Raw genomic sequence first — 26,289 nt, 5'->3', positions numbered from 1 at the left:
GAGGGGGAGGGTGGCTTACACCTGTAATTCCAGCACTTTGGGAGGTTTAGGGGGCAGATCGCCTAAACTTCGGAGCTGGAGACCAGCCTGGGCAACATAGTGAGACACTGTCTCTACTAAAAATACAAAAAATAGCAGGGCGTGGTGGTGTGTGCCTGTGATCCCAGCTACTGGGGGCGGAGGCTGCAGTGAGCTGAGATCACAGCACTACACCCCAGCCTGGGTGACAGACCTAGACCCTGTCTCAAAACAAAACAAAACAAAAACCAGAATGGCCAGCAGTTTGTGGGAGACTCTCTCCTTCCTGTTTCCAGTGCACCCACCAACTCTGGAACAAAATCTTTCCCACCTTCTGCCTGGGCATGCTTTACACCCCCAGCCCCACGCCACTCCAGGCCATCTTCTGCTCTGTCACCAGAAGCCTTCCCAGGACCCTGGCTATGTCCATGTCTGGGGTGGGGCACTCTCAGATTTCGTTTGGAGGCTGCAAACCTCATGTGAGCCCAGTTTCGCTCAGCTTCCCCAGTCCAGGTTAGTCAAGTCCCCCAGGCCAGCCTCTCCAGTCCAGCCCAGTGTCTCCCCTTCCCTTCCCCTGGAAGAAACAGGGAGGAGGGGAAAGAAGGGAGGAAGAGAACGAGACAGGTGAGCAGTCTCCCGCCAGAGCCGATCCAAGGTCCAGCTTCGGCTCTCACCACCTCTGCTTCCCTGACCTCCTACCTCTCCCTTGTTCAGGGGCCTTTTAAGACCTCTCCCCTTGCTGCACAGGAAGGCTGTGCAGAGGGCTCCAGAATTCCTGGGGGAGCAAGGGAAGCAAGCTATGGAAGGCTACCTTTGAGCGGTGCCTTAAAGAACTCAGATACAGAGGAAGGAAGAGCAGCTCAAGACGGCAAGGAAACAAGGGGCAGAGTGGAAGCAGGGGACAGTGACAGGCCAAGGCAGTGGCTTACCGCAATGCGGGGATGGCGCTGAAGGCTCTGTTGTAGGCTGGTGGGTCCATCTCCTCACTGCAGCTTCCAAAAGCTCATGGCTTTTCCCCACCCTCCTGTCCTGCCCACCCAACCCCAACCCAAATTCCTCCAGCTCTGGAAAGCCAGATGATCATCTTTCCTTTAAATATCCAAGGTTTTTAGCACAAACATGTGACTATATGTCATTTTCATTTTTTTGAGACAGAGTCTTGCTCTGTTGACAGACTGGAGTGCAGTGGCGCGATCTCGGCTCACTGCAGTCAACGACTCCCAGGTTCATCGATTCTCCTGCCTCAGTCTCCCAAGTAGCTGGGACTGCAGGCATGTGCCACACACCCAACTAACTTTTGTATTTTTAGTAGAGACAGGGTTTCACCATGTGGGCCAAGATGGTCTCAATCTCTTGACCTCATGATCTGCCTGACTACCCCTCCCAAAGTACTGGGATTACATGCGTGAGCCACCACGTGCCAGCCATGTCATCTTATATGAGCCACCTAAATAAACTCTCGTAGGGTAGGGGCCATGCTCTCTAAGTGGTGGTAGCCCCCTCCCGACATTATTCTGGGCCTAGGGCAGGTGTCAGTAAGGCCTCACTCTTTCTGCCCTCTTTCCAGTTGGCTGTTTCATCTGTACAGTCCCACTTCTTCCCCCTCCTCTACCCACCTTGTCACGGCGCCCTCCACACAGATACAGGCACCCAGCTCACCGGGGCGATGTGCAGGGCCTCCCTGTAAAACACCTGGATGTCCCAGTAGCTAAAGAGGTTGCAGAGTGAGCGAAGCAGCTGCACCAACCAGAAGCCCGCAGCCAGGACCAGAAGGAAGACGAGCAGGGGGCTGGAGCGGATCCTGCATGGGGTCGGGGGGGCAGTGGGGGAGAAAGAAAGGTGGGCACTGGAGAGAAAGGGAGACCAGACTTCCAGGGCGAGGGAAAACTGTCAGGAGGAGGGGATCCAGCTAGTCCAGCAGCACTCAAAGTAGGGCCTGGGGCAGGGGCTGGAGGGGCTGAAGTGGCCCTCACAAGTGTGCAAAGTCAAACTCTTTTCAAATAATACTAATGCTTGCTGATGTTTTCATTCTCGCTCTCACAAGCATGGAGTTTTCCAGAGGCTACAGGACATGTGGACATGTCACATCATACTGGCAGCTGATGAAACATGTGCTCGCATACTCTTACATTTTAAAGTTGTTCTCAGCTATCATTTCTTTTTTTTTTTTTTTTTCCTTTTTATTGAGACAAGGTCTCTCTCTGTTACCCGGGCTGTAGTGCAGCAGTGGAATCAGGGCTCCTATCTCCCTGCCAAAGGTCTGGTACAGTTATTGATGGGCTGGCAAAGAGAGCATTGCAATCCACCCATTGAAGGAGGAAGGCTGTGAAGGCAACAATGAAAATGCATCGTCTGCTGGGAGGGAGGAGGGTGGAGGGATGCTGCAGCGATCAGAGACAGTCACTGCCTCAGCCTCTTGAGTAGTTAGGACTACAGGTACGTGCCACCAAGCGCAGCTTTTCTTTTTTCTTCCGGTGTCTCGCTCTGTCATCCAGGCTGAAGTACAGTGGCACAATCTTGGCTCACTGCAACCTCTGCCTCCTAGGTTCTAGCAATTCTCCTGCCTCAGCCTCCTGAGTAGCTGAGACTACAGATGCACACTGCTATGCCCTGCTAATTATTTGTATTTTAGTAGAGATGGGGTTTCACCATGTTGTCCAGGCTGGTCTCAAAACTCCTGCGCTCAGGCAATCCACCCACCTCAGCCTCCCAAAGTGCTAGGATTGCCGGCGCGAGCTACCGTGCCCAGTCAATTTTTATTTTTTATAGAGATGTGGTCTTGTTCTGTTGCTCAGGCTGGTCTCAAACTCCTGCCTTCAAGCAGTCCTCCTGCCTCAGCCTCCCCAAGTGCTGGGGTTACAGGTGTGAACCACTGTGCCCAGCCTAGTTTTAGTTTCTTTTGTTTTGTTTTGTTTTGTTTGTTTGTTTGAGACAGGGTCTCATGCTGTTACACAGGCCAGAGTACAGTGGTGTGATCTCAGCTCACTGCAGCCTTAACCTCTTAGGCTCAGGTAATTCTCCCACCTCAGCCTCCCAGGTAGGTGGAACTACAGGCACACGCCACCACGCCTGGCTAATTTTTTTGTATTTTTAGTAGAGATTGGTTTTTTCCATGTTGCCCAGGCTAGTCTGGAACTCCTGAGTCAAGCAATCTGCCAGCCTTGGCCTCCCAAAGTGCTGGGATTACAGAAATGAACCACTGCACCCAGCCTAATTTTAATTTTGTATAAGGTAAATGTAGTTAGATAAGACTCTCATAAACAAAAGCTCATTAGGGTTCTCAACCAATTTTAAGTGTACTAAGATACACTTAATACACTTTAATTAAGATACACTTAATAGGCCAGGCGCAGTGGCTCATGCCTGTAATCCCAACACTTTGGGAGGCCGAGGTGGGTGAATCACCTGAGGCCAGGAGTTCCAGATGAACCTAGCCAACATGGTGAAACCCCGTCTCTACTAAAAATACAAAAATTAGCCAGGCGTGGTGGTGCATGCCTGTAATCTCAGCTACTGGGGAGGCTGAGGCAGGAGAATCACTTGAATCCGGGAGGTAGAGGTTGCAGTGAGCCAAGACCTCACCATTGTACTCCAGCCTGGACAACAAGAATAAAACTCTGTCTCAAAAAAAAAAAAAAATACACTTAACACACTTAAAGTGTATATTAAGTGTATTTTTGGTCCTGAGACCAAAACCTTTGAGAACTACTGCTCTAGACCACAGGACAAAGTGGGGCTCCTGTCTGCTCCTCTACCTGCTTCCCGTGCTTCACCCCCAGGGCCCCACCACGTTGTCACTCACCTCTCAGCACACTGGGCTGAGGGGACGATGGCATCTGACAAGGTCACTTTGCTGTGGAATGACCCAGGTCTGGTACGGTTGCTTGGTTGCTTGGCAAAGAGAACATTGTAATCCACACATCGAAAGAGGAAGGTTGTGAAGGTGACAATGAAAATGAATTGTCTGCCGGGAGGAAGGGGGGTGTCGGGATGCTGCAGTGATAAGGGACAGCCAGGTAGGCTCCTGTCCTGGCTCCCAGAGCCACCCAGGGTCATCCTCCCCAACCCTGCCCCTGCTGAACCCCTGGGCTGCTTGGGAAAGCATGGGATGGAAGCAGCAGGCATGATTAAGGAAGCAGATGACAGGAGGAACACATGGGCCCAGGGGACCAAGTTACATGGCCAGGCTAAGGGTCTCACCCCAGCTGGAAGACATCCTCCAGCAGGATGCAGGCAAAGCCATTCCGCTGGTGGTAGTTGTAGATGTGGCCGCATGTCAAGGAACAAGCCTGAGGCACGAGGGGCCTCTCCTGAGGACACCTCCCCTCAGCCCCAACACATGTCCCACCCATGACGCCCTCATGGAGTCTCCCTGCCAAGAATAGTGCCAGCTCTAAGGGGACCTTCCCACGCCTCCTTGCAGGCCTAGCACAAAGGATATCTTGGTGAAGAAACTGTCCAGGTTCTGGATGTGATGCCAGGAGCCTGGGCACAGAGGGGAGAGTGTCAGCCCCTGGCACGTGATCAGTTCTCCATGTTCTCAACCCGATGCCAGAGGCCCAGCCTGGGGTAAGTACTGGAGCTCCCAGGCACCACCAAACTAGCTCCCACCCAGACCCACCACACACATACCCCGGAGCCCTTCAGGGACGTGAAGCAGGGGTTGCTGCTCCTCCCCATGGATGGGTAAGTCTTGGGACCCCTCAGGGTCACAGTCCTCCAGCCGCTCATAATCCTGCTCAGGGATCAAAGGGCCTATCCGCAGCCCAGGAGAGTCCTGGGGGCACTGGTGGGAGGGAGGGGCAGTCACCGAGGCCAGGGGTGGGGTGGAGTGGGATCCCCAGGAGGGGGATGCAGAGGCAGGTGTCATTGCAGGTTGAACCTCTATTGGGGGGATGGCTGGGGTGGGGAGGGCACTGTGGCAAGGCTGAGAAGCCCCTGTCCCCTGTAGCACTGAGCAAGGGGGCCCTGGGATGAGAGGGGAAAATGAGGAGGGAGAGCTTCTTGTATGAGGGGCAGGGGACAGAGAGAAGATGGAGATCCTCCCTCCCCCAGGTCCCCGGCAGGAAGGAGGAGGAGGAGGTGGCAGTGGCATGGGGAGGAGGGGCACTGATCCAGGCCCCAGGTCTCCCCACTGCTCCAGCCGCCCTCTACTCCTCCCCCAGCCCATTCGGCTCACCATGAGGCCACTGCTTCTCCAGAAAGGATAGAAGGATGGGAGCTGTTGCTGCTTCCACAGAGGTCTGTGATGCTGAGCTGGGACTTCAACAGGAGCTATGACAACAACAATACTAGGTGACTCAGCCCAGGCAGGCCTTAGGCGTCCCAGCTCTCAGTCACCTGCCTGATCACTCACACCCCTTCCAGGACAACCTGAGGCCAAATCCCTCAGGGCCTGAGAGGGGCATCAGTTTAAGAGCCAGGGCCTGAAGAGCACATTGAGATGACAGGAGATTCCTATTATCTCCATCTTCAGACCTTAAATGAATGAAAGATAAAGAGAGCAGCAGCCAAAATGAGAAAACCAAAATGCAAAACTGTGTTAGAGCCAGGTGTGGTGGTATGTGCTTGTGTTCCTAGCTACTCAGAAGGCTGAGGTGGGAGGATGACTTGGTGCAGGTTACACTGGGACAGTGTAGGTTACAGTGAGCTAGATCTAGCCACTACACTCCCGCCTGGGAAAGATTCCCGTTCACGCCCCCCCCCCAAAAAAAATCCTATTAAAGGATTGTAGCTGGGCATGGTGCCTCACACTTGTAATCAGTCTCAGCACTTTGGAAGGCTGAGGCAAAAGGATTGCTTGAGGCCAGGAGTTGGAGAACAGCCTAGGCAACAGAATGAGAAGACTCCATCTCTACAATAAATCATAGGGCCAAGATGTTAAATATTTCATTTCTTAAGAGTGTACCTCCCCTGCTTCCCTCCACACGCTCACTACAGTGATCAACAGGGAAATGTTTTGTGAATAAAGTAGGAAAGAAAAAGAAAAGGGCCAGGGACATTGGCTCACACCTGTAATCCCAGCACTTTGGGAGGCTCAGGTGAGAGGATCACTTGAGGCCAGGAGATCAAGACCAGCCTGAGCAACTTAGGGGGACACCATCTCTATGAAAACTAAAGAAAACACTCAATTATTTTTTAAAGAATAAGAAAAGGCTGCATGTTTTATTGGTCTGATGGGCTAAGGAAGGGAAGCGGGGGAGCCTGATTTTGCAGCCAAGTTGGGGAAAACTAAGAAGAGGAGAAGACAGGAAAGGCAGCTGTCTTGGATTTGAGAGTCGTTTTGGGGAGCTTAAAGTAGAAAACTGAGAGGCCATGCATGGTGGCTCACACTTGTAATCCCAGCATTTTGGGCGGATCACGAGGTCAGGAGTTTGAGACCAACCTGGCCAACACAGTAAAACCCATCTCTGCTAAAAATACAAAAATTAGCTGGGCATGGCGGCAGGCACCTGTAATCCCAGCTACTTGGTAGACTGAGGCAGGAGAGTCACTTGAACCAGGGAGGCAGAGGTTGCAGTAACCCAAGAGTACACCACTGCACTCCAGCCTGGACAACAGAGCTAGACTCTGTCTGGAAAAAAAAAAAAGTAGAAAAATGGGCTTCTCTGAAAGTTCCATTCCATTTCCATCCTTATCCTTTTGAACTTTGACATTCTCTCAAGTCCGGATCCAACTTCTGGGACCTGCTGAAAAGCATCCTGGCTGAATCAGAAAGGAGGACAGCTGTGAGTCTGGGACTTAGAAGGATAATTTGAGTACCCAGGGAGGAGCTGAAATGAGTTCCTTGTTGTCACCTCAACAATGAGGAGGAGGCCCAGGCAGCTGGTCTGGTGGCTTGCCCAACGCCATTCTTGAGGACCTGAATCATGAGGTTTCCTTCTAAAGCCCATTCCTGAGATGCTGACTCAGCCACCAGGTGTCAAGGTTTCTAGGGCTTAGGCCCAAGGGCTGATGTTGGGGCCAGTATCCCTGAAATGGAGAGATGGACACTGTGCTTCCCAGATTGTTCACTGAAGGCAATCATGGAATCACCCACAAAACTAGGGTCCAGGTGTGCCTGATTTTTCTCCTTCTGTGTAGAGTATTGTAGTAGGAGTAGCTTAGCTCTTGTATGCCTTTATCCCTGAGCAGGAGGCAGAGCTATGAAAACAAGACCTGTCCTTCTAGAGGTAGCAAAATAGAATCCCACATTGCAGAGGGCCCAGCAAATTCTTATAATCTTTCTGAGATATCTGCCAAGATGGGTTATGTGGAGTTTTGTGTAGTCTCTCCCCCACCTCACTCACCCAATGTCACTCAATATCATGGCTATTCCACCACCGTCACAATAGGTCCCCTCCCTATACACCCGGAGCTCCCTTGCCCAACCCTAAACTAATCCTGGGACATTGTCCTACCTAGTTTAACCCTGAATTCATTCTCATTGACAGTCTCCCTACCACCACTCCCAAGTAAAGTCGATTTATAATAAAGGGCACTTCTCCTTGCCAAGCATTTGGAAGGGAAGGGAACAGATAAATGAAACAGAGCCACTACCCAGCAAGAAGTTGCAGCCCCGTGGAAAGACAAATACACAAACAATTACAGGGAAGAAATAAGAGTGATGCAAACTTTTCGGTAGGAGCCTGAGGCAAGTCTTTCTGATCCGAGTGATGAAGGCATCTGTGAGGCAGAGAGATCTGAGGCCGCGCCTTGATAAATTACAGGACCTCCATACCAGTAGTTCTCAACAGCTGAGGCGTAGGGCAAGTGTCAGAATCACCGGGGGAGTTTTTCCCCAAGTAAACGTGACAGATGTCCCAGCAGTTCTGATATGCCTAGGAGAGCGGGGTGGGCAGCAAGGTATATGTATGTGTTTTGAAAAAACTCCCAGTCGACTTGTGTTCATTCCAACCCCAGAGCCCGCGTTCTACACTCCCTGGAGACGACGGTACATCTAAAGATCCTCGAACCTTCGGAAAATGGCCCAAGGTGGGCGGCTGACGCGTTACCATGGATACTCCAGGTGGAGGGCCTGACCGGGCACACCCTGATGACGTCACCCCGAGCCCACTGGCGCACAGGGTAAAAGGCAAACCCACTTCCTGTTCGGCTCCGCCCAGAGCAGGGGACGGGCGGGTAGGCGGTTCTCTCCAATCACAGTTCCGAAAGGAGGAGCGCTAACAACGTATCCTCCGATCACAGCTTGCAACGAGATTGATGTGTCTATTCACCAATCACTGCCTAGGCGCGAGGGGGTTGTCGGGATGGGGGCGGGAGCCAACATGGAGCCCTCAGTGGGATGAGGGTGAAAGTGCCATTGCCGGCTACTCCTGTTTTCCCGCCCCAGCATGCTGGTGCATTTATTTCGGGTCGGGATTCGGGGTGGCCCAGTCCCAGGCAGGCCGCTACTGCCCCTCCGCTTCCAGACATTCTCAGCTGTCAGGTAAAAAGGGAAAAACCTACTCAGCGCGGGCCATTGACCGGCCGGCAGGTCATTTCCAGGCCCGCCGGGAGATGGAGTCCGCGGGCTCGCGCGAGGCTTGCTGGGAGTTGTAGGCCAGGCCGGCCAGGGTGGAATGTCACTCCGCGGGTATTGGCTTCAATTATTTATAGTGACAGTATAGGCGCCAGCGGATGCTCCTGCGTCTGCATCCGCATGTCAGCCAGAAAGAGGGGACGCTTGGGGTCAGTGACCACGCCCAGTCCGCACTCCCAACCAGGGGTCGCCTTTCCTGGCCCCGGAGTTGATTGGGCGATTTGGACGAAAATTCTTATTAGTGTAAAGAGACATTTAATAGTAGTGGTGCTCCCAGGATTCAAAGTGAGTCGAACAAGAGTTGGAGATGTTCAGCAGTGATAAAGAGTCAATCTAATAGGCTAGGCGCGGTGGCTCAACCCTGTAATCCCAGCAGTTTGGGAAGCCAGGGGTTCGTGACCAGCCTGGCCAACATGGCAAAACCCCGTATTTACTAAAAACTACAAAAATTTGCTATGTGTGGTGGCACACGCCTGTAATTCCAGCTACTTCTAAAAAAAAAAAAAAAGAAAGAAAGAGTCAATATAATAACGTACATGTCTGTTTTTGACAAAACACTCTGCACAGATTGGTCCAGAGAGAGAGAGGGACAGATGGGAAACAAACAAGGACCCTGAAACTATAACTCGAATGTAAATGTTTTATGAGAAGGGACTGATTCCTGAATCCTTTTTTTTTTTTTTTTTTGAAACAGTCTCGCTCTTGCACTCAGGCTGGAGTGCAGTGGCGCAATCTCGGCTCACTGCAATCTCTGCTTCCTGGGTTCAAGGGATTCTCATGCCTTAGCCTTCCAAGTAGCTGGGATTACAGATGTGCATCTCCACACTGGGCTAAGTTTTGTATTTTTAGTAGAGATGGGGTTTCATCATTTTTGCCCGGCTGGTCTTGAATTCCTGACCTCAGGTGATCCACCTCAGCCTCCCAAAGTGCTGGGATTACAGGCGTGAGCCACCACTCCTGGCCGTCTTTTCTAATCCTAGAGTGAATAACTTGGGGGCCAAGCAGATAGAAGATTCCCAAGGGCAGGCGGATGTGGAGTTGTGTCATTTGGAAAGGCCATCTGACTGATGGAGGGCAAGAGCTGGGGCGAGCTGGAGCTGGAAGTCTTGGTGCTGGGAAGTAATCTACAAGCTCTTGTCAATGACAAAGACTTTCTTAGAGTCTTAGTTTGGAGACAATGCAAGAAGCTGGAAAAAGGCCATGGTATATTGTTGAAAGGTTTAAAAGCAGTCCTTCGGAAGGAGTAAGGGTGTCGATGTTATTTAAACCAGAGAGAAACCCAAGGAAAGACAACAAATAATATTCAAGTATATACACATTCGTTAGTATTTTTCAATAGATTATGAAATGAATTTAGTGGGTCAGGACCATTTAAAAGTAAACATAGGCTGGGCACCATGGCTCACACCTGTAATCCCAGCACTTTGGGAGGCCAAGGCAGGCAGATTACCTGAGGTCAGGAGTTCAAGACTAGCCTGGCCAATGTGGTGAAACCCTGTTTCTACTAAAAATACAAAAATTAGCCAGGTGTGGTTGCGCGCACCTGTAGTCTCAGCTACTTGGGAGGCTGAGGCAAGAGAATTGCTCGAACCCAGGAGGTAGAGGTTGCAGTGAGCCAAGATCATGCCACTGCACTCCAGCCAGGGCAACAGAGCAAGACTCCACCTCTAAATAAATAAATATATGTATGTAAATATGGGTCAGGCATAGTCGCACACATCTGTAATCCCAGCACTTTGAGAAGCCAAGGCAGGCAGATCACTTGAGTTCAGGAGTTCAAGACCAGCCTGGCCAACGTGGTGAAGCCCCATCTCTACTAAAAATACAAAAATTAGTCGGGCACTATGGCTCATGCCTATAATCCCAGCACTTTGAGGGGTCGAGGTGGGCAGATCACTTGAGGTCAGGAGTTCGAGACCAGCCTAGCCAAGGTGGTGAAGCCCTGTCTGTACTAAAGTAACAAAAATTAGCTGGGCATGATGATGCCTGTAGTCCCAGCTACTCAGGAGGCTGAGGCAGGAGAATCGCTTGAACCCAGGAAACAGAGGTTACAGTGAGCCAAGATACTGTCACTGCTCTCCAGCTTGGGCAACAGAGAGAGACACTGTCTCAAAAAGAAGGCTGGGTGCAGTGGCTCACGCCTGTAATCCCAGCACTTTGGGAAAGCTGAGGCGGGTCAATCACAAGGTCCAGCATTCAAGACCTGTCTGGCCAACATGGTGAAACCCCGTCTCTACTAAAAAAAACAATAATTACCCAGGTATGGTGGCGCACGCCTGTAATCCCAGCTACTCAGGAGGCTCAGGCAGGAGAATGCTTGAACCTGGGAAATGGAGGTTGCAGTGAGCCGAGATCGCGCCCTTGTACTCCAGCCTGGACGACAGCGGCACTCCATCTCAAAAAAAAAGAAAGAAAGAAAGAAAATATCAGAATACATGTTAAGAATTAGAGAAAATATTGTTTTGTGAAGCGTTTCCATTTCGAGTGGCATATCTGTGTTCATGGCTGTGATGTAAGATATGTTTCTTTCCTTCCTCATGGAGAACCTCTGAAAAGGGTAAAAAAAGAAAAAAAAAAGATGTTTCTTGCTGTAGTCCACAGTTAGTGTAAACATTTGCAAAACCCTGTAGTAGTTGGGTTAGATTGCATCTCTAACGAGGGCATGCATGCGCTCAACAAACATAAACATTCGTGGAACATCTATCATCTTCTGCCAGTGCTGTCTAAGATACAGTTTCCTGCCTTTCAGAAACACATGGTGTGGGAAAACTGGACAGTTACACAAGGCAGAAGGAGAGTAAGCATCTCGATCTAAAATTTATGATATACCCAAGAACACAGTGGAAAACCAGACAGAAAAGCCCGGCAGTTGGAATGGGGTGGGGGAAGGCCTCGTGTAGGCAAGAGGCACAGGCCTTCCTAAAAGAAAGGCAAGGATGAGCTGAAACTGCAATTAGAAGGTTCTAGGGATGCGAAAAGCCGTGTTGGGAAAGAGAAAAGCTCACACCAGTCTTTTTTACAGCCTTCCCCATCAGTAAGCTCATCTGGATCTTCCAGATCTCACCATCCTCTCCTGGCTGGATAACTTCTGTTCCCTACAACCAGTCCTGTCTGCCTCCAGACCACGCCCCTCTGCTATGATTTTTTTTTTTTTTTTTTTTGAGACAGAGTCTCACTCTGTTGCCGAGGCTAGAGTACTGTAGCTCAGCTCGCTGCGACCTTCACCCCCCAGGTTCAAGTGGTTCTCCTGCCTGAGTAGCTGGGACCACAGGCACGTACCACCACACCCACCTAATTTTTGTATTTTTAGTAGAAACAGGGTCTCAATACGTTGGTCTCAAACTCCTGGCCTCAAATGATCCACCTACCTCAGCCTCCCAAAGTGTTGGGGTTACAGTATGAGCCACTGCACTCTGCCATGCTTTGATCTTTACAATGCAAACCTGATCTTGTCACATGTCAGCCTAAAAATCACCATGGTCCTTATTGCTCTCTTAAGTCCAGGTGCTTGATAAGAACTAGAAAACTGCCTCTCCCAGAGGTTGCAGTGGGCTGAGATTGCACCATTGCACTCCAGCCTGGGCAACAAGAGCGAAACTCTGCTCAAAAATAAAAAGACAAGAAAACTGCCTCTCCCGCAAGTCTCATGTCTCCTCTTTCTTCTTGTCAGCCAGGCTTCAGCCATACAATTCCTGAAACTTCTCTCCTATCCTTTCTTACTGCAGAAACCCACACTTGCTCTCCCTGGGCCTGGAACTTTCCCGATATACACCCCACCCCCACCTGTGCCCGGCCTCCTCTTCCCCTCAGGCCTCACCTAGAAGGCATGATTCCCTCTGAAGAGGAGGAGGAGGAGCAGGGCTTCAAGCTGTCTTGTGCCTGTGATTCCCAGTTAACTATGAGTCTCCCACACTCAGGCATGGCTGCTGTGAGTGACTTTGGCTGTCATGTTCATCTCCGTCCTCTCCATACCCCTGAGCAGAGCACCTGCACACAGTAGTTCAGGACGTCTAGAATAGGTGGAGCACGGTGGCTCATGCCTGTAATCCCAGCACTTTGGGAGGCCCAAGTGGGTGGAACGCCCCAGGTCAGGAGTTCGAGGCCAGCCTGGCCAACATGGTGAAACTCCCATCTTTACTAAAAATACAAAAATTAGCCGAATGTGGTGGCGGGCGCCTGTAATCCTAGCTGCTCAGGAGGCTGAGGCAGGAGATTCGCTTGAACCTGGGAGGTTGCAGTGAGCCAAGATTGCACCATTGCACTCCAGCCTGGGGGACAAGAGCGAGAGTTCATCACAAAAAAAAAAAAAAGAAGAGGAAGTGCTGCTTCCAGAGGGCTCGGCCGGAGCTCCGAGGGTGGACTAGTCAGTTGGAGGACGGTCGGAGCCTCGAGCCACCCATGCCTCTTTCTCATTACAGGTACTCCGATGGCTCCCGCAGCTTCTCCCTCCCCCGGGCCGTGGCCCACCTGCGGTCCCAGCTCTGGGCCCACCTTCGAGCCCCGCTAGCTCCCAGATGGAGGCCCTCTGCTTGGTGCTGGGTTGGGGGAGCCCTGCTAGGCCCCGTATTGCTGAGTAAGCGTCCCCGCCTCTGCCTTGTGGCCCTGTGTGAGGCAGAAGAGGCCCTTCCTGCCAGCTCCACACCCCGAGTCGTGGGATCACGCTTTAACTGGAAGCTCTTCTGGCAGTTTCTGCGCCCCCACCTGCTGGTCCTGGGGGTAGCTGTCGTGGTGAGGCTTTCTCCACTTCTCCATCCTGGGGACAGGGCAGGACCCAGGAAGGGCTTGCAGAGGCCCTGAGCCAGAGCTGCAAAGGGATGGCATTCCTGCCTTGCTGCCTCTCAGAGAAGAGTTAATGGGAGCAGCAAGGGCTGGCCAGGGGTCCAGGGATGCCAGGAGCATCAACACCAGGTGGTGGGGTGTGCAGGGGGCCGTTGGGACTGGAAGCCAGGTTTGAACCTCTGAGAGGCACTGATGTGTCCACATGACCAGTTGCAGCCTGGACACAGCAGGGTTCAGTGGTGGGAGAGGAAGGGCCAATATCTGGCTGGGGCTGGGGAGGAGAATGGCTCCCCACTCAAAACACCTGTCCCATCTGCCTCCCCATTCAGCTGGCCTTGGGTGCGGCACTGGTGAACGTACAGATCCCCCTGCTTTTGGGCCAGCTGGTAGAGATCGTGGCCAAGTACACGAGGGACCACGTGGGGAGTTTCATGACTGAGTCCCGGAATCTCAGCACCCACCTGCTTATCCTCTACGGTGTCCAGGTACAGCCGGGAGCGGGGCTGGGGGCCGCCGACGAGCTGCCTGTGGCATCCCTGAGTGCACTGGCCTCTTTCGCAGGGACTGCTGACCTTCGGTTACCTGGTGCTGCTGTCACACATCGGCGAGCGCATGGCGGTGGACATGCGGAGGGCCCTCTTCAGCTCCCTGCTCCGGTACTGCCAGCCACAGGGTGCAGACTTGGGATGACTGGTGGCCCGATGGGGGCCTGGGGGTAGGGCCTCATCCTGAAGTAACGTCTCCCTCTTCTGCCCTCCTTGTTGGTCCATGTCCCATGCCAGACAAGACATCGCCTTCTTTGACGCCAATAAGACAGGGCAGCTGGTGAGCCGCCTGACAACTGACGTGCAGGAGTTTAAGTCATCCTTCAAGCTTGTCATCTCCCAGGTCAGTGGCCCAGTGCGCCCATTCACATCCCCACACACTTCCCCACGTGGACGTACCAGGCCGGTCCTGGCCGCCCCAGGCCTGATGTTGGGCCGACAGGCCACACTGACTGGAGAAGCCCGCCACCTGGTGAGGGTGGGGGGAGGGGCCACAGCAGTTCACGGAAGGGAAGTGTGGAGGCAGCATCCAAGGTCAGGACAAGCTGCTTCTCCACTGCTCTGAAACCGAATCTCCCCTGGAAAGCCTCCTCAAGCACTCAGACAAGAGCCTCTCCTGGCAAGAGCAAAATCACTTCGCCTGCCTTGTCCCCAGAGTGGTGGATCGCTGACGAGCATTGAGCATGCATAGTGGCTCTCTACTGAACACCGATGCCCTCCCCTTACCCCTCCACCGACCCTGTGGCCACTGGATCATGCCAGACATTAGCCTCAGCAGTCACTGGTATACCCCATGCAGTTCTCTTTGTTCCGTTCCTAGAACAGAAAGAGAAGCAAGCTGCGTTTGTCTAGGGGAAGGACTCCGCAGTTCATAACATTCTCGCTCCTTCATGCCTGCTGCTCGCACCCCAGCTGGCCAAGTTAGGGTTACATGCTGTGACCAGTGGATGGCCACTTGGCCTCCAAGGGGCCAGACCTGGGACCTTGGCCTTGGGATTACAGAGCTACAGCTGGCTGACCCTTGGAAAAGTCCTTCCTGTCATGGTGTGGACGCCATAGCTTCCTGCCTTCCCTCCCACTCTAGGGGCTTCGAAGCTGCACCCAGGTAGCAGGCTGCCTGGTGTCCCTGTCCATGCTGTCTCCACGCCTCACACTGCTGCTGATGGTGGCCACACCAGCCCTGATGGGAGTGGGCACCCTGATGGGCTCAGGCCTCCGAAAACTGTCTCGCCAGTGTCAGGAGCAGGTACTGGCCTTCCTGCCCATCCTCCTCACCCTCCCCACACCAGTTCTGTTCCCACTCCCTGGAACTCCTCCCTGTCTCCAACCTGGCTTCCCATTTCCTGGCCTCCTTGCAGATTGCCAGGGCAATGGGCGTAGCGGATGAGGCCCTGGGCAACGTTCGGACTGTGCGTGCCTTCGCCATGGAGCCACGGGAAGAGGAGTGAGTCCTGGGAGGGCGAAGCACAGAGCAGATGCCCCCCCGCACCCTGCCCACCCCTCGTGCCAGCCCAGCTGCCTCCTGAGTGCACTGGCTTCTCTCACCAGGCGCTACGGGGCAGAACTGGAAGCCTGCCGCTCCCGGGCAGAGGAGCTGGGCCGGGGCATCGCCTTGTTCCAAGGGCTTTCTAACATCGCCTTCAACTGTGAGTGAGCTAGTCGGGGGCTGGTGGGCGCTTGTGGTCTGGGGAGGACCTGGGAGCAGGCAAGGCAGGCAAAGGGCCGTCCTCCATCTGCTGTGAGCCTGCATTTGCCTCGGGCTGGCAGCTGACTCATGCAGGTAAAGGGAGGGTGCTAATGTCCCAGCTGAACTACTGAGCTCCATGCAAAGCACTGCAGGGCCACCGTCGAGGAGGCCGTGGAGGCGTGCCCACCCTTCTTGCTCTTCCAAGGAGGAAACCAAGGCTGGGACCAGACATGTGCCTCACCTAACTCTCCCAGTTAGTGGCAGAGCAGGCCCAGGGTCGATTTCTCTGCTCCTGCCTCATCCCCCCTCACACAGGCTCAGCCTCATCCCCCTCACTGCCTGTCCCCCCTCACACAAGCCCCAGCCTCGTCCCCCTCACTGCCTGTCCCCCCTCACACAAGCTCCAGCCTCATCCCCCTCACTGACCGTCCCTTCTCCTGCAGGCATGGTCTTGGGCACCCTGTTTATTGGGGGCTCCCTTGTGGCCGGACAGCAGCTGACAGGGGGAGACCTCATGTCCTTCCTGGTGGCCTCCCAGACAGTGCAAAGGTAAGTGGGGGCCATTCCCATCGCTGCAGGGCCCCATGCCACCCTCCAGAGCCCTGCTGGGACAGGGGACATAGGTGCCAGCCTTCTCTGGGGGCCGACTGCCGTGCAGCTCCAGGCCTGCCCAGCTCCCCCCGGGGATGCTTCGGGCTGGGAAAGAGCGGGGAGAGAGCCCCTCAGGGCCCAGAACAGCCCTCCTGGCTGGGGCAGTGGTGCTGCGGCAGGCATGTGTTTGTCATCTTCAGCCTTCCAAAGGACCCAGAAGTTTCCTTAACAAGCTTTTTAAAAAAAATTTTTGTAACTGTAGTAAAGTACACATAAAGTGCAGCATTTTAACCATGTGGAAGCGTGCAGCTCATTGGTGCGCTCACATTGCCGTGCCGCTGTTATCACCACCCATCTCCAGAACACTTTTTTTTTTTTAATGGAGTCTCACTCCGTAGCCCAGGCCAGAGTACAGTGGCTCGATCTCGGCTCACTGCAACCTCTTCCACCCACCTCAGCCTCCCAAGTAGCTGGGATTACAGGCATGAGCCACCATGCCCAGCTAAGTTTTCTATTTGTAGTAGAGATGGGATTTCACCATGTTGGCCAGTCTGGTCTTGAACCCCTGACCTCGTGATCTGCCCACCTCAGCCTCCCAAAGTGCTGAGATTACAGGCATGAGCCACCGCACCCGGCCTCCAGAACACATCTTATCTGGCAGAGCGGAGACTGTCCCCATGAAACTCGAGTCCCTGCTTGCCCTCCCCTAGCCCCTGGCACCCACAAGTCCACTTTGTCTTTATGATTTGACAACTCTAGGGACATCCTATAAGTGGAGTCAGTCTATCCGTGTCCTTTTGCGACTGCATTTTGTCACTCTGCATCGTGTCTTCAGCTTCCTCCATGTTCCAGCCTGTGTCCGAATCCCCTTCCATTGCAGGCTATGACATTCCATCCATGGATGGACCGTCCTTGACAGGCTTTGTGAGCTGCCCCTCCCCATTATCGGCCACTTCAGGGACGAGATGCTGACCCCTGTCCCTGCACATCCCACCCTTAGAGCTTATTGTTTTGCATTGATCTGAAACCACCCACTCAGCTGAACCTCTGGGGTGTCCAGAGCCAATAGGCTGACTTCGCTAGACAGCCCGAGGCAGGCCTCCCCAATCCTGTCTGTTTCCAAGCTAAGCAGAAGCAGCTCTACATACAGCTGCTATGGTAAATAATGGGAGAGTGAATATGCTGTAAGACCTGTCTCCACCAACCACACGTCGCCCCTGCTGCCCTGTCCCTCCCTGAGCCCCCTGCTCTTCCTCCAGGGCCCCACCTGGTTCTGCCGTGGCATGTGTCCTTGCCCTGCTGCGTGGTGCACCCTGCATGTCTGTCGCTGGATCAGAATCCCTCACTGCAGGGCCTACTGTCCAGGGAAGGGGGAGGCAGGTGGAGACCGGCTCCCATTCTTGGCCCCAAACCTGACATTCCACAGAGACATTCCTCCCATTTCCGCAGCTGCACAGACACCCTCCTGGGCCCCATTTCTGCTCGATGCTCCTCAATCTTGAGCATGTTCAGACCCTTTCTGGTCCTGAACTCAGGCCTCCTGGGCAGCCTCACCCTCCTCCAGCCCAGAGAACTGCTCCCTGGTGGCTTTGGAATTCAGATGCCCTCACTGTGATAGAGATGGGGCTGGGGGGGGCATGCGGGTGCTTCCACTGCCTGCCCTGCTCCATGCTGACCCACTTCCCTTGACCACAGCCTTGTCCTTTCTGGACAAGACAGTCGTTTTAGTCCTGAGGACCATAAGAAGCCCAGTGGCTCTCTTAATAAAATCACTCCTTTGCCCTCTGGGGTGGGCAGTGGCAGGACAGTCTCCCTGTGGGGAGGGTGGCTGCACTGTCCAGTCCCAGCCCTCCTCCTTTGGGGTCCCCACTTTGCTTTAGGGCCTGAGACCCTGACCTTACCTCCCATGTTACTGCTTGGCCATCCAGCAATTTTATGATATACACAAGAACACCTAGGGGCTAGTCTGCACTGTCTCGCTGGCTGCTCCCACAGCCACAGGCCCTAGACCCATTCCCTTGGGGGTCCTTCTAGCCCTGCCCATGTGGAGATTCTTCCTGACCCACCTTCAGGGAATTGGGTTTGTTGTGTAAAGGAGCTGGTGTGTTTCCCACTGGGTCCTGCCAGCTAAGCCAAGGGCCCAGACATCGGCACTGGAGTCAGCAGAGGGGAGGCAGAGAGAGGGGAGCAGGATGGCCTGGCCTGTCTTAGGCAGCCTAACCTGTGGGCCCATCCTGAGCACTCCTGATGGAGATGGGGAGGCACCAGGACAGACAGCAACGGGGGCCCAGCAGCCTCATTAGAATCGGGGCCAGGCCCCACCTGGGTACAGGCCCACAGCCTGCAGCCCGCAGCCCTTGGCCCCTGAGAACACGGTTATCTCACTCCAATGAGTCACGTGCGTTTTGAATTTCAGTTTCTGCCTGCCCTCTTTGCCAGGCCTTAATGTCTTCCGGATCTCTGGTGGCAAATGTTCCCCTCCTCATCAGCAGATAGCTGGCTGGGCTGTCTGCTTCCTGCTGCTGCCTCCTTGCTGCCTTTAGCAAGTGCTGACTACACTGAGTCTGCTGGGACCTTTTCCCTTTGGGTTTCCAGGCTCCGCCCACTCACCCCCACCCCAGTGCTGGAAGAAGTGAGTCTTGCAGCTCAAGGATTGCTGGGGAGTCAGTCTTTCCTCTTTTTAAGGAGTGGACCAGGCATAGACAGCAGAAGACACACTGTCACAGGTCAGCCAGGCCAGTCAGGGACCAGTGACCAAGAAGCAGTTGATTCACCTTCCCCAGCCTCCTGGCAGCCAGCCAACCCTACCCCAGCCCTGCCTGGACGCAGGAGGCCACCCACTGTCTAGACAGATAATACTCACCGTGGGGATACTCACCTGCAGGGCAAGCCCACAAGAAAAGATTTTTTCAGGGAATTTTGTTGGGGGGTCTCCCCAGAGTTCCCCTGTGGCCCAGAGTCTCTGTTTTCTTCTTTCTCCAAAAAGATTTAACATCACTTCTCCCACCTAAATTTCAGCCAAAGTCATTGCTCCCCCAGGAGTCTGCCGCATTAGATCTGCTCTCTCCTCGTGAGCTACGCAGCCTTGATCTCTGTTTATGGCAGCGGCATCTGCATCCTCAGGGCCGCAGGGAGGTCATGGGTCAGCTAGGCTCCCTTCCTTGTTGCTGATGTCATCCTGCATGTGTGCACAGGCCTCCCCCCGCAGACCACAAGTCAGGGAGGTAGAGGACACCACAGAGGCCTGTGCCTTCACTTCCATTTCCTCCTGGAGCACCCCCTCCCGGGGGCCTGGGCTGGGCTGAGGGACAGCTGTCATCCTTACCCGGCCAAGGAGGGGGCCAGGGAGGGAGCCAAGGCTCAGCCATCTGGTGTCACCACGTCCCAGGGCTCCATGCCCCCAAATTGCAGGAGCGGTCCCTGCATTTAACCCCACAGGCTTCCTTCCCCTTCCCTCTGGCTCATCTTATTCCATCAATTCCAACCTTCTCTCCTCCTGCCAGGTCCATGGCCAACCTCTCCATCCTGTTTGGTCAGGTGAGTGGCCAGTAGGGTGGAGGCCTGGGTTGTGAACTCCACCATGTGTGTACCGCTGTGGGAGCTGCCTGTTGACTGGGTGTGGGTGGGCGGATAGCTGGGGGGCCCCAGCCCAGAGCCACAGCCACTCCCTGGAGATGCCGTCGTCACCCCTACTCCTGCCTCTCTGTGGACTTTGGATCCCCTCCCACAGGTGGTCCGGGGGCTGAGCGCAGGCGCCCGGGTCTTTGAGTACATGGCCCTGAGCCCCTGCATCCCGCTGTCTGGGGGCTGCTGCATCCCCAAAGAGCACCTGCGTGGCACCGTCACATTTCACAACGTCTGCTTCAGGTCAGCGTGGGTGAGCAGGCACGGGGGTCGAGGTCTGGCTTAATGCCCCCCATAAACAGGCCCTCTCAGAGGGCTGCAGGGAGACTTAGGAGGGACTGGGACAACAAGGGCTGGGAGGCTGGTCTGACTGGGGGTCTCTTGGCTCCTCCCAGCTACCCCTGCCGCCCCGGCTTCGAGGTGCTGAAAGACTTCACCCTGACGCTGCCCCCTGGCAAGATCGTGGCCCTCGTGGGCCAGTCTGGGGGAGGTAAGGGAAGCCTTCTCTTCATCCTCTGGCTCTTCCTCTGGCAGCCACTCAGATCAAGGTTGGGAGCAGTGAGCCCTGCACCCTAGTGGTGTCCCTTCCTCCACTGCCACAGGGCCCTTTCCTGGGACAATCCCCAGAACCCCTGGCCTCCCTCCCTCTTACCCTGCTTCCGCAGGAAAGACCACCACCTCCCTCTGTCGCCCCAATTCTCCAGGAAAGACCACCGTGGCTTCCCTGCTGGAGCGCTTCTACGACCCCACGGCAGGCGTGGTGATGCTGGATGGGCGGGACCTTCGCACCCTTGACCCCTCCTGGCTCCGGGGCCAGGTCATTGGCTTCATCAGCCAGGTGCGTGGCCCTCAGTCCCACTGCCCATCCCCCTCTGGGCTCTGCCCCTCTTGTCCTCAGGTACCTTTTCTTTCCATCCCACCCTCACCATCCCTGCTGCTCTCGGGAGACCTCTGGCTTTCTCCACATATACCCGGCTGTCGTCTGGGCAAGTCATCCCTTCCCAGGAGCAGCCACAGCTCTGCCTGGTCTCCCAGAGCAGGGATGCTTTGTCCCAGTTTACAGCAGTCTACGCAGATGGGGCACCCCTGGGATTCTCTGCAAATCCCATAGCATCCAGGTCTAGGGGAGCCTGTGGTGGGGTTGCTGGGCCTGCAGCCATTCTCCCTCTGCTTGAGGTGGCCCTGCCCAGCGGGGATCCACCCTCCCCTTTGAGGGCTGTGAATGAAGAGGGTGGCCTGCCATCCCGCCAGGGAGAGTGCCTGTGCCGGAGAAAGGCAAATGCAGGCCCCCAACCCCAGCGCCTGCTCTGCCAGCACCCCCCGGTCCCACTCCTGGGGAGGGGTTCTGGGCCCTTGGTAGGAGGTCGACCTGTCCTTCCTTTCTAGGGGCCGCTCTGCATCCTCACTTCACCTCTGACTCTGAGCTTCTGATTCTTTAAGAGCTCCTAGTCTAATCCTCCAAAATGGACTGTCCCGATGTACATGGCAGCCCTTTGGGTTTCTGGGGCAAAGAGAATGTTTCTGTGGACTCTATCTCCATAACCCCTCACCCACAGGAGCCGGTCCTGTTTGGGACAACCATCATGGAGAACATCCGCTTTGGGAAGCCGGGAGCTTCCGATGAAGAGGTGTATGCAGCTGCCCGGGAGGCCAATGCCCACGAGTTCATCACCAGCTTCCCCGAGGGCTACAACACGGTTGTCGGTGGGTGCCAGGACAGGACCCCTGCTCAGGTCTGCGGGGAGCCAGGCGGGGAGGCACTGGGACACAGGATTCTGCAGGAGCAGTGAGCAGCCCAGGGGGACTGAGGGGAGCCGGGACAGTTGGGGAGAAAGATGGTTGTGTCCGGGAAGACCAGAGCCACAGCCAAGGGGGACAGATGCTCTGTGGGGATGGTAGTCCAGGCCCATATGGTTCAGAGCCAGCAGACCAAGCAGTCCACAGAGACAAGACAGGCTCCAGGAGGAGCTGGAGAATGCAGCAAGGGCATATGGCGGGACCCTGGCCAGGAACACAGTGATGCATGGTGTTTGGAGTCCCCACCAAGCCTAAAGGGCCGCCACTTCCCCAGACAGAACAGAAGGCACAAGGGCCACCTCCTCTCCACTGCTCATCCCCCTTCAGCCCCTGTTGCCTAACAGAAGACCCAGAGGGCCACCTCCTCTCCACTGCTCATCCCCCTTCAGCCCCTGTTGCCTAACAGAAGACCCAGAGGGCCGCCTCCTCTCCACTGCTCATCCCCCTTCAGCCCCTGTTGCCTAACAGAAGACCCAGAGGGCCGCCTCCTCTCCACTGTCCGACCCCGCTCCGGCTCCCGTTGCCTTCTTGTGCTTTTCTTCTCTAAAGGCGGTTCTCCTCGTTCTAATCAGGGTGGCTCGATGGGCCCCAGCAGAGGGCTCTGGTGGTTCTGAACTAGGGGCACGCAGCTGGCACTGAAGGCTCAACTAGGGGCATGCAGCTGGCACTGCAGGGCTGAACTAGGGGCACGCAGCTGGCACTGAGGGCTGAACTAGGGGCACGCAGCTGGCACTGAGGGCTCAACTAAGGACACGCAGCTGGCACTGCAGGGCTGACATAGGGGCACGCAGCTGGCACGGCAGGGCTGAACTAGGGGCACACAGCTGGCACTGCAGGGCTGAACTAGGGTCACAGCTGGCACTGAGGGCTTAACTAGGGGCACGCAGCTGGCACTGCAGGGCTGAACTATGGGCACGCAGCTGGCACGGCAGGGCTGAACTAGGGGCACACAGCTGGCACTGAAGGCTCAACTAGGGGCATGCAGCTGGCACTGCAGGGCTGAACTACGGGCATGCAGCTGGCACTGAGGGCTGAACTAGGGGCACGCAGCTGGCACTGCAGGGCTGACCTAGGGGCACGCAGCTGGCACTGAGGGCTTAACTATGGGCACGCAGCTGGCACTGCAGGGCTGAACTATGGGCACGCAGCTGGCACGGCAGGGCTGACCTGGGGGCACGCAGCTGGCACGGCAGGGCTGAACTGGGGGCGCGCAGCTGGCACTGCAGGGCTGACCTGGGGGCGCGCAGCTGGCACTGAGGGCTGGACTACGGGCGCGCAGCTGGCACTGCAAGGCTGGACTATGGGCGCGCAGCTGGCACGGCAGGGCTGACCTGGGGCGCGCAGCTGGCACTGAGGGCTGACCTAGGGGCGCACAGCTGGCACGGCAGGGCTGAACGAGGGGCGCGCAGCTGGCACGGCAGGGCTGACCTGGGGCGCGCAGCTGGCAAGGCAGGGCTGAACTAGGGGCGCACAGCTGGCACGGCAGGGCTGAACGAGGGGCGCGCAGCTGGCACGGCAGGGCTGACCTGGGGCGTGCAGCTGGCAAGGCAGGGCTGAACTAGGGGCGCGCAGCTGGCACCGCAGGGCTGAACTAGGCACACAGCCTGGCACTGCAGGGCAGCAGTTGACATGCAGAGCTCCCAGGTCTTCTCTTTCCAACCTTTGGGGCCTGTGTCTCGGCCAGGGTCTTGGCTCTGTTGCAGTGTTTAAGCACTTCTCAGGATGCAGAGATACTGGGGCTTCTCAACTCTGGTCAGTCCGACTGGGTCCAGTGTTCTGAGCTGTGAGGTCACTGTCCCCAGCCCAGCCTCGTGGTCTCAATTGTTCCCCCAGCCGTGTTCATCCACTGTCCAGATACCAGCTGTCCTCACTGGGTGCTCTCCCACATCTCTCTTGGGTGGCTCTTTCCTTGTCTCTCTGATCTTAGTACTTCCTGCTCATGTGGGCCTTCTTGGGGCTATGCCCTTACCGACCTGTCACCTGCTGTCACCTTGAGATCCTTTTTGGCTTCCAGGCTGCCACTCGTGCTGTCCTCTGTGGGCTTTGAATCCCACCTCCCTGGAGTCACTGGACCCCAGAGCCCATGTTTGAGTGCTAGATGTTCCCCACAGCCGCAGAGACCCAGGAGGCCGGGAAGGTGGTGGGAGCTGCAGGCACAGCTCAGGGTGGGGGTGAGAGGCAGGAGGAGGGTGCACAGTGTGGGGTGGGGGAGGTCAGAGGTGGGAGGAGATTGTACAGTTTGGGGTGGCGGTCGGAGGCAGGAGGAACGTGCATGGTGCTATGAAGGGCACTCCAAGGATCTTAATGGGAGTTCGGGAAGGACCCGGTGCCCCTTTGTTGGCCACCCTCAAGTGCACAGCTTCAGGCACCTGCCCTGCCCATCCCTTCCCAGGTGAGAGGGGCACTACCCTGTCTGGGGGCCAGAAGCAGCGCCTGGCCATCGCCCGAGCCCTCATCAAGCAGCCCACAGTACTGATACTGGACGAAGCCACCAGCGCACTGGATGCGGAGTCTGAGCGGGTTGTGCAGGAGGCCCTGGACCGGGCCAGTGCAGGCCGCACGGTGCTGGTCATAGCTCACCGGCTCAGCACCGTCCGTGGGGCCCACCGCATCATCGTCATGGCCGATGGCTGCGTCTGGGAGGTTAGTCGGCCAAGTGGTGTGGATCAGTGGGTCAAGGATAACTTCATCACGGACAGTGGCACGATGCTGCCATGAGTTATATGAAGGGTGGCCTGCCCTAGGGCCTTGGGGGCTGCTCTGGAAGCAGCATCCCATGTGGAGTCAGGAGTTCCTGCATCAGCCAAGCCCTGGCCTTCAGGCCCTCAGTTTCTTCCTCTGTCCTCTGGGATAACATAAGTGCATCATCAGCTCCCAGGATCAAAAGGAAAAGTATTGGGCAGGTGCCTGTAATCCCAGCACTTTGAGAGGCTGAGGCAGAAGGATCTCTCAAGGCCAGCCTGGGCAGCGTAGTAGGACCCTGTCTCTACAAAATACCAAAGGGAAAAAATAGTCTTTGTGGTCTCATGCACCTATATTCTTAGCTACTCTGGAGGCTGAGGCAGGAGGATTACTTGAGCCCCAGAGGCTGAGGCTGCAGTGAACGATGATAGTGCCACTGCACTCCTGCCTGGCATCAGAATGAGACCCTGTCTCAAAAAAAAAAAAAGGGAAACATACTCAGAAAGAGTATGGTAATGGGAGCAAGGAGCAGGGCTGGCTGCCCAGGGTCTGAGGTGCAGGAGAAGCAGCACCAGGACCCTGTGTGGGAAGGCAGGAGCGGGACCCCTGAGGTTGTGTGGCATTGGCTCACAGCCATTCGTTCAAGGCGAGGCTGAGGGGCTTGTGCAGGGACTCGGGTCCTGAGTGAGAGCCTTGGGCTCTGTAAGGGGGACAGAGGGAATCATGGTTTTTTGTTTGTTTGTTTGTTTTTTGTGGAGAGTGGGGTCTCGCTATATTGTCCAGGCAGGTCTCGAACTCCTGGGCTCAAGCTATCCTCCTGCCTCTGCCTCCCTAAGAGCTGTGATTACAGGTGTGAGCCACAGCGCCCAGCCAGGAATCGTGTTCTTCCAATCGTGTTCAGCTAAGTAGGGAAGTGGTCCTAACCAATGCAGTATGCCCATGGTGGCTCCTTTCAGAGAGGGCATTGGTTTGAGACTGTCCCCAGAAGGGGCACTGTCTTAGTGACCATGGGCCCAATGGCTGAGAGGTTCAGCCCTTCCAGGGTTCTGAAGTCTGCACACATTGAATCAACCATCTGCCCCTCCCTCCCGTCTTCCAGGCTGGGACCCATGAAGAGCTCCTGAAGAAGGGCGGGCTGTACGCTGAGCTTATCCGGAGGCAGGCCCTGGACGCCCCGAAGATGGCGGCCCCACCACCCAGGAAGCCAGAAGGCCCCGGAAGCTCCCAGTGCAAGTCCTGAGAAGAGCCCCCTGAGGTGTGGTTGCTGCCAAGCGTCGGTGCTACAGCTGGGGCTCAGCCTGGGGGGAATGTACTAGGGACTGAGCCCCCAGGAGGGCCAGCATGTGGAGAGTCACTGTGGCCACTCCTGCTCACAATAAAGCCGGGGCAGGCCAAGCGGCTGGCAGGGGAGGCCCAACCCTCGCTTCCATCCCAAGTCCTGCCGGCTGCCTCCCTCCCACCAGAGTCCACCAGAGTCACTGGGCTGCACGTGGGCAGAGGCAGAGTTCCGCAAGGCACCTCCACTCTTCTCTCCCTTTGCCCAGACCCCTCCAGACCTCTCAGAGACGCCCTGCCCAGTCTCCCCACCCCACCCAACAGCCTCAAGTTGGCCAGGCCTGCAGCGCCAGGGAGTTTTTAAAAAACAGGGTCTGACATGGGCTGGGAATTCAAACCCAGGCTCTTACCACACCCTTGCCAGGACCTCACTTCCCTAGACTGACTGCCTCACTGGACCCTGGGAAAAGGAGCCTATCCCCTGGCTCACCCCAGAACCCACAGTCCCCATCTTCCAAACAACCTCCCTCCCTTCTCCCTGAACGGGGAATATAGTCCTGATGTCTAGATTTCGCCTCCCCTTCCTACCCCTGATGGACACAGGCCTAACCGGGCCCAACTCTTGGGTCAGGATAGGAGGGAGTAAGCACCAGCCTGCCTGGCTGTCTTCCGCTGGCCCTGCCCTGTGTGACTGGAGTCTTTGACCCACTGAGATGGTGGACCCGCCTCCTTCTACACCAAGGACACCCAGCTCTGAAGGAGATAGGATG

At 55.7% G+C, this 26,289-nt stretch overlaps 2 protein-coding genes across 4 annotated transcripts in view; one reads left to right on the top strand and one right to left on the bottom strand.

The window, feature by feature from the left end:
* The window catches only part of ATG9B (autophagy related 9B), a 10,418-nt gene extending 5,119 nt beyond the window's left edge, over nucleotides 1–5,299 (bottom strand). Inside the window, exons 1-5 of the mRNA XM_032245018.1 lie at nucleotides 4,651–5,299; nucleotides 4,460–4,503; nucleotides 4,219–4,283; nucleotides 3,821–3,982; nucleotides 1,678–1,819 (exon numbers count right to left, since the gene is read on the bottom strand). Of these exons, the coding sequence (XP_032100909.1) occupies nucleotides 1,678–1,819; nucleotides 3,821–3,982; nucleotides 4,219–4,283; nucleotides 4,460–4,503; nucleotides 4,651–5,200 (963 nt within the window). The 5' untranslated portion in view covers nucleotides 5,201–5,299. The remainder of the gene's footprint in view (nucleotides 1–1,677; nucleotides 1,820–3,820; nucleotides 3,983–4,218; nucleotides 4,284–4,459; nucleotides 4,504–4,650) is intronic.
* Nucleotides 5,300–8,248: 2,949 nt separating this feature from the next.
* On the top strand, nucleotides 8,249–25,706 carry ABCB8 (ATP binding cassette subfamily B member 8). 3 transcript variants are annotated; one of them, XM_032245005.1, is made up of 16 exons: nucleotides 8,249–8,446; nucleotides 12,958–13,267; nucleotides 13,648–13,803; nucleotides 13,880–13,974; nucleotides 14,101–14,206; nucleotides 14,948–15,109; nucleotides 15,222–15,307; nucleotides 15,412–15,509; nucleotides 15,994–16,099; nucleotides 19,645–19,678; nucleotides 19,872–20,008; nucleotides 20,161–20,255; nucleotides 20,470–20,603; nucleotides 21,322–21,469; nucleotides 23,955–24,205; nucleotides 25,344–25,706. In XM_032245005.1, the coding sequence occupies exons 1-16, from the start codon at nucleotides 8,352–8,354 to the stop codon at nucleotides 25,482–25,484; spliced, it is 2,154 nt and encodes a 717-aa protein (XP_032100896.1). In that variant the 5' UTR covers nucleotides 8,249–8,351; the 3' UTR covers nucleotides 25,485–25,706. The 3 variants fall into 3 exon arrangements, with proteins under 3 accessions (XP_032100896.1, XP_032100898.1, XP_032100897.1); XM_032245007.1 differs by lacking the exon at nucleotides 12,958–13,267 and having other exon boundaries at nucleotides 8,288–8,446; XM_032245006.1 differs by lacking the exons at nucleotides 8,249–8,446; nucleotides 12,958–13,267 and adding an exon at nucleotides 12,832–12,957.
* Nucleotides 25,707–26,289: the final 583 nt, after the last annotated feature.

This window comes from Sapajus apella, unplaced genomic scaffold (assembly GCF_009761245.1).
Source record: "Sapajus apella isolate SASKATOON/1434 unplaced genomic scaffold, GSC_monkey_1.0 scaffold56, whole genome shotgun sequence".
In the NCBI taxonomy this organism is placed as follows: domain Eukaryota; kingdom Metazoa; phylum Chordata; class Mammalia; order Primates; family Cebidae; genus Sapajus; species Sapajus apella.
Note: the sequence above shows the minus strand (reverse complement) of the source record. Positions and strands in the feature narration are given on the sequence as shown.

What these genes read in the sequence shown, in the direction of transcription:
- ABCB8 (XM_032245005.1), top strand. Translation starts at nt 8,352, where the DNA reads ATGCTGGTGCATTTATTTCGGGTCGGGATTCGGGGTGGCCCAGTCCCA. An exon ending in CAGACATTCTCAGCTGTCAG is followed by an intron (nt 8,447 to 12,957) that starts GTAAAAAGGGAA and finishes TTCTCATTACAG; the next exon opens with GTACTCCGATGGCTCCCGCA. An exon ending in GCCTCCCAGACAGTGCAAAG is followed by an intron (nt 16,100 to 19,644) that starts GTAAGTGGGGGC and finishes TCCTCCTGCCAG; the next exon opens with GTCCATGGCCAACCTCTCCA.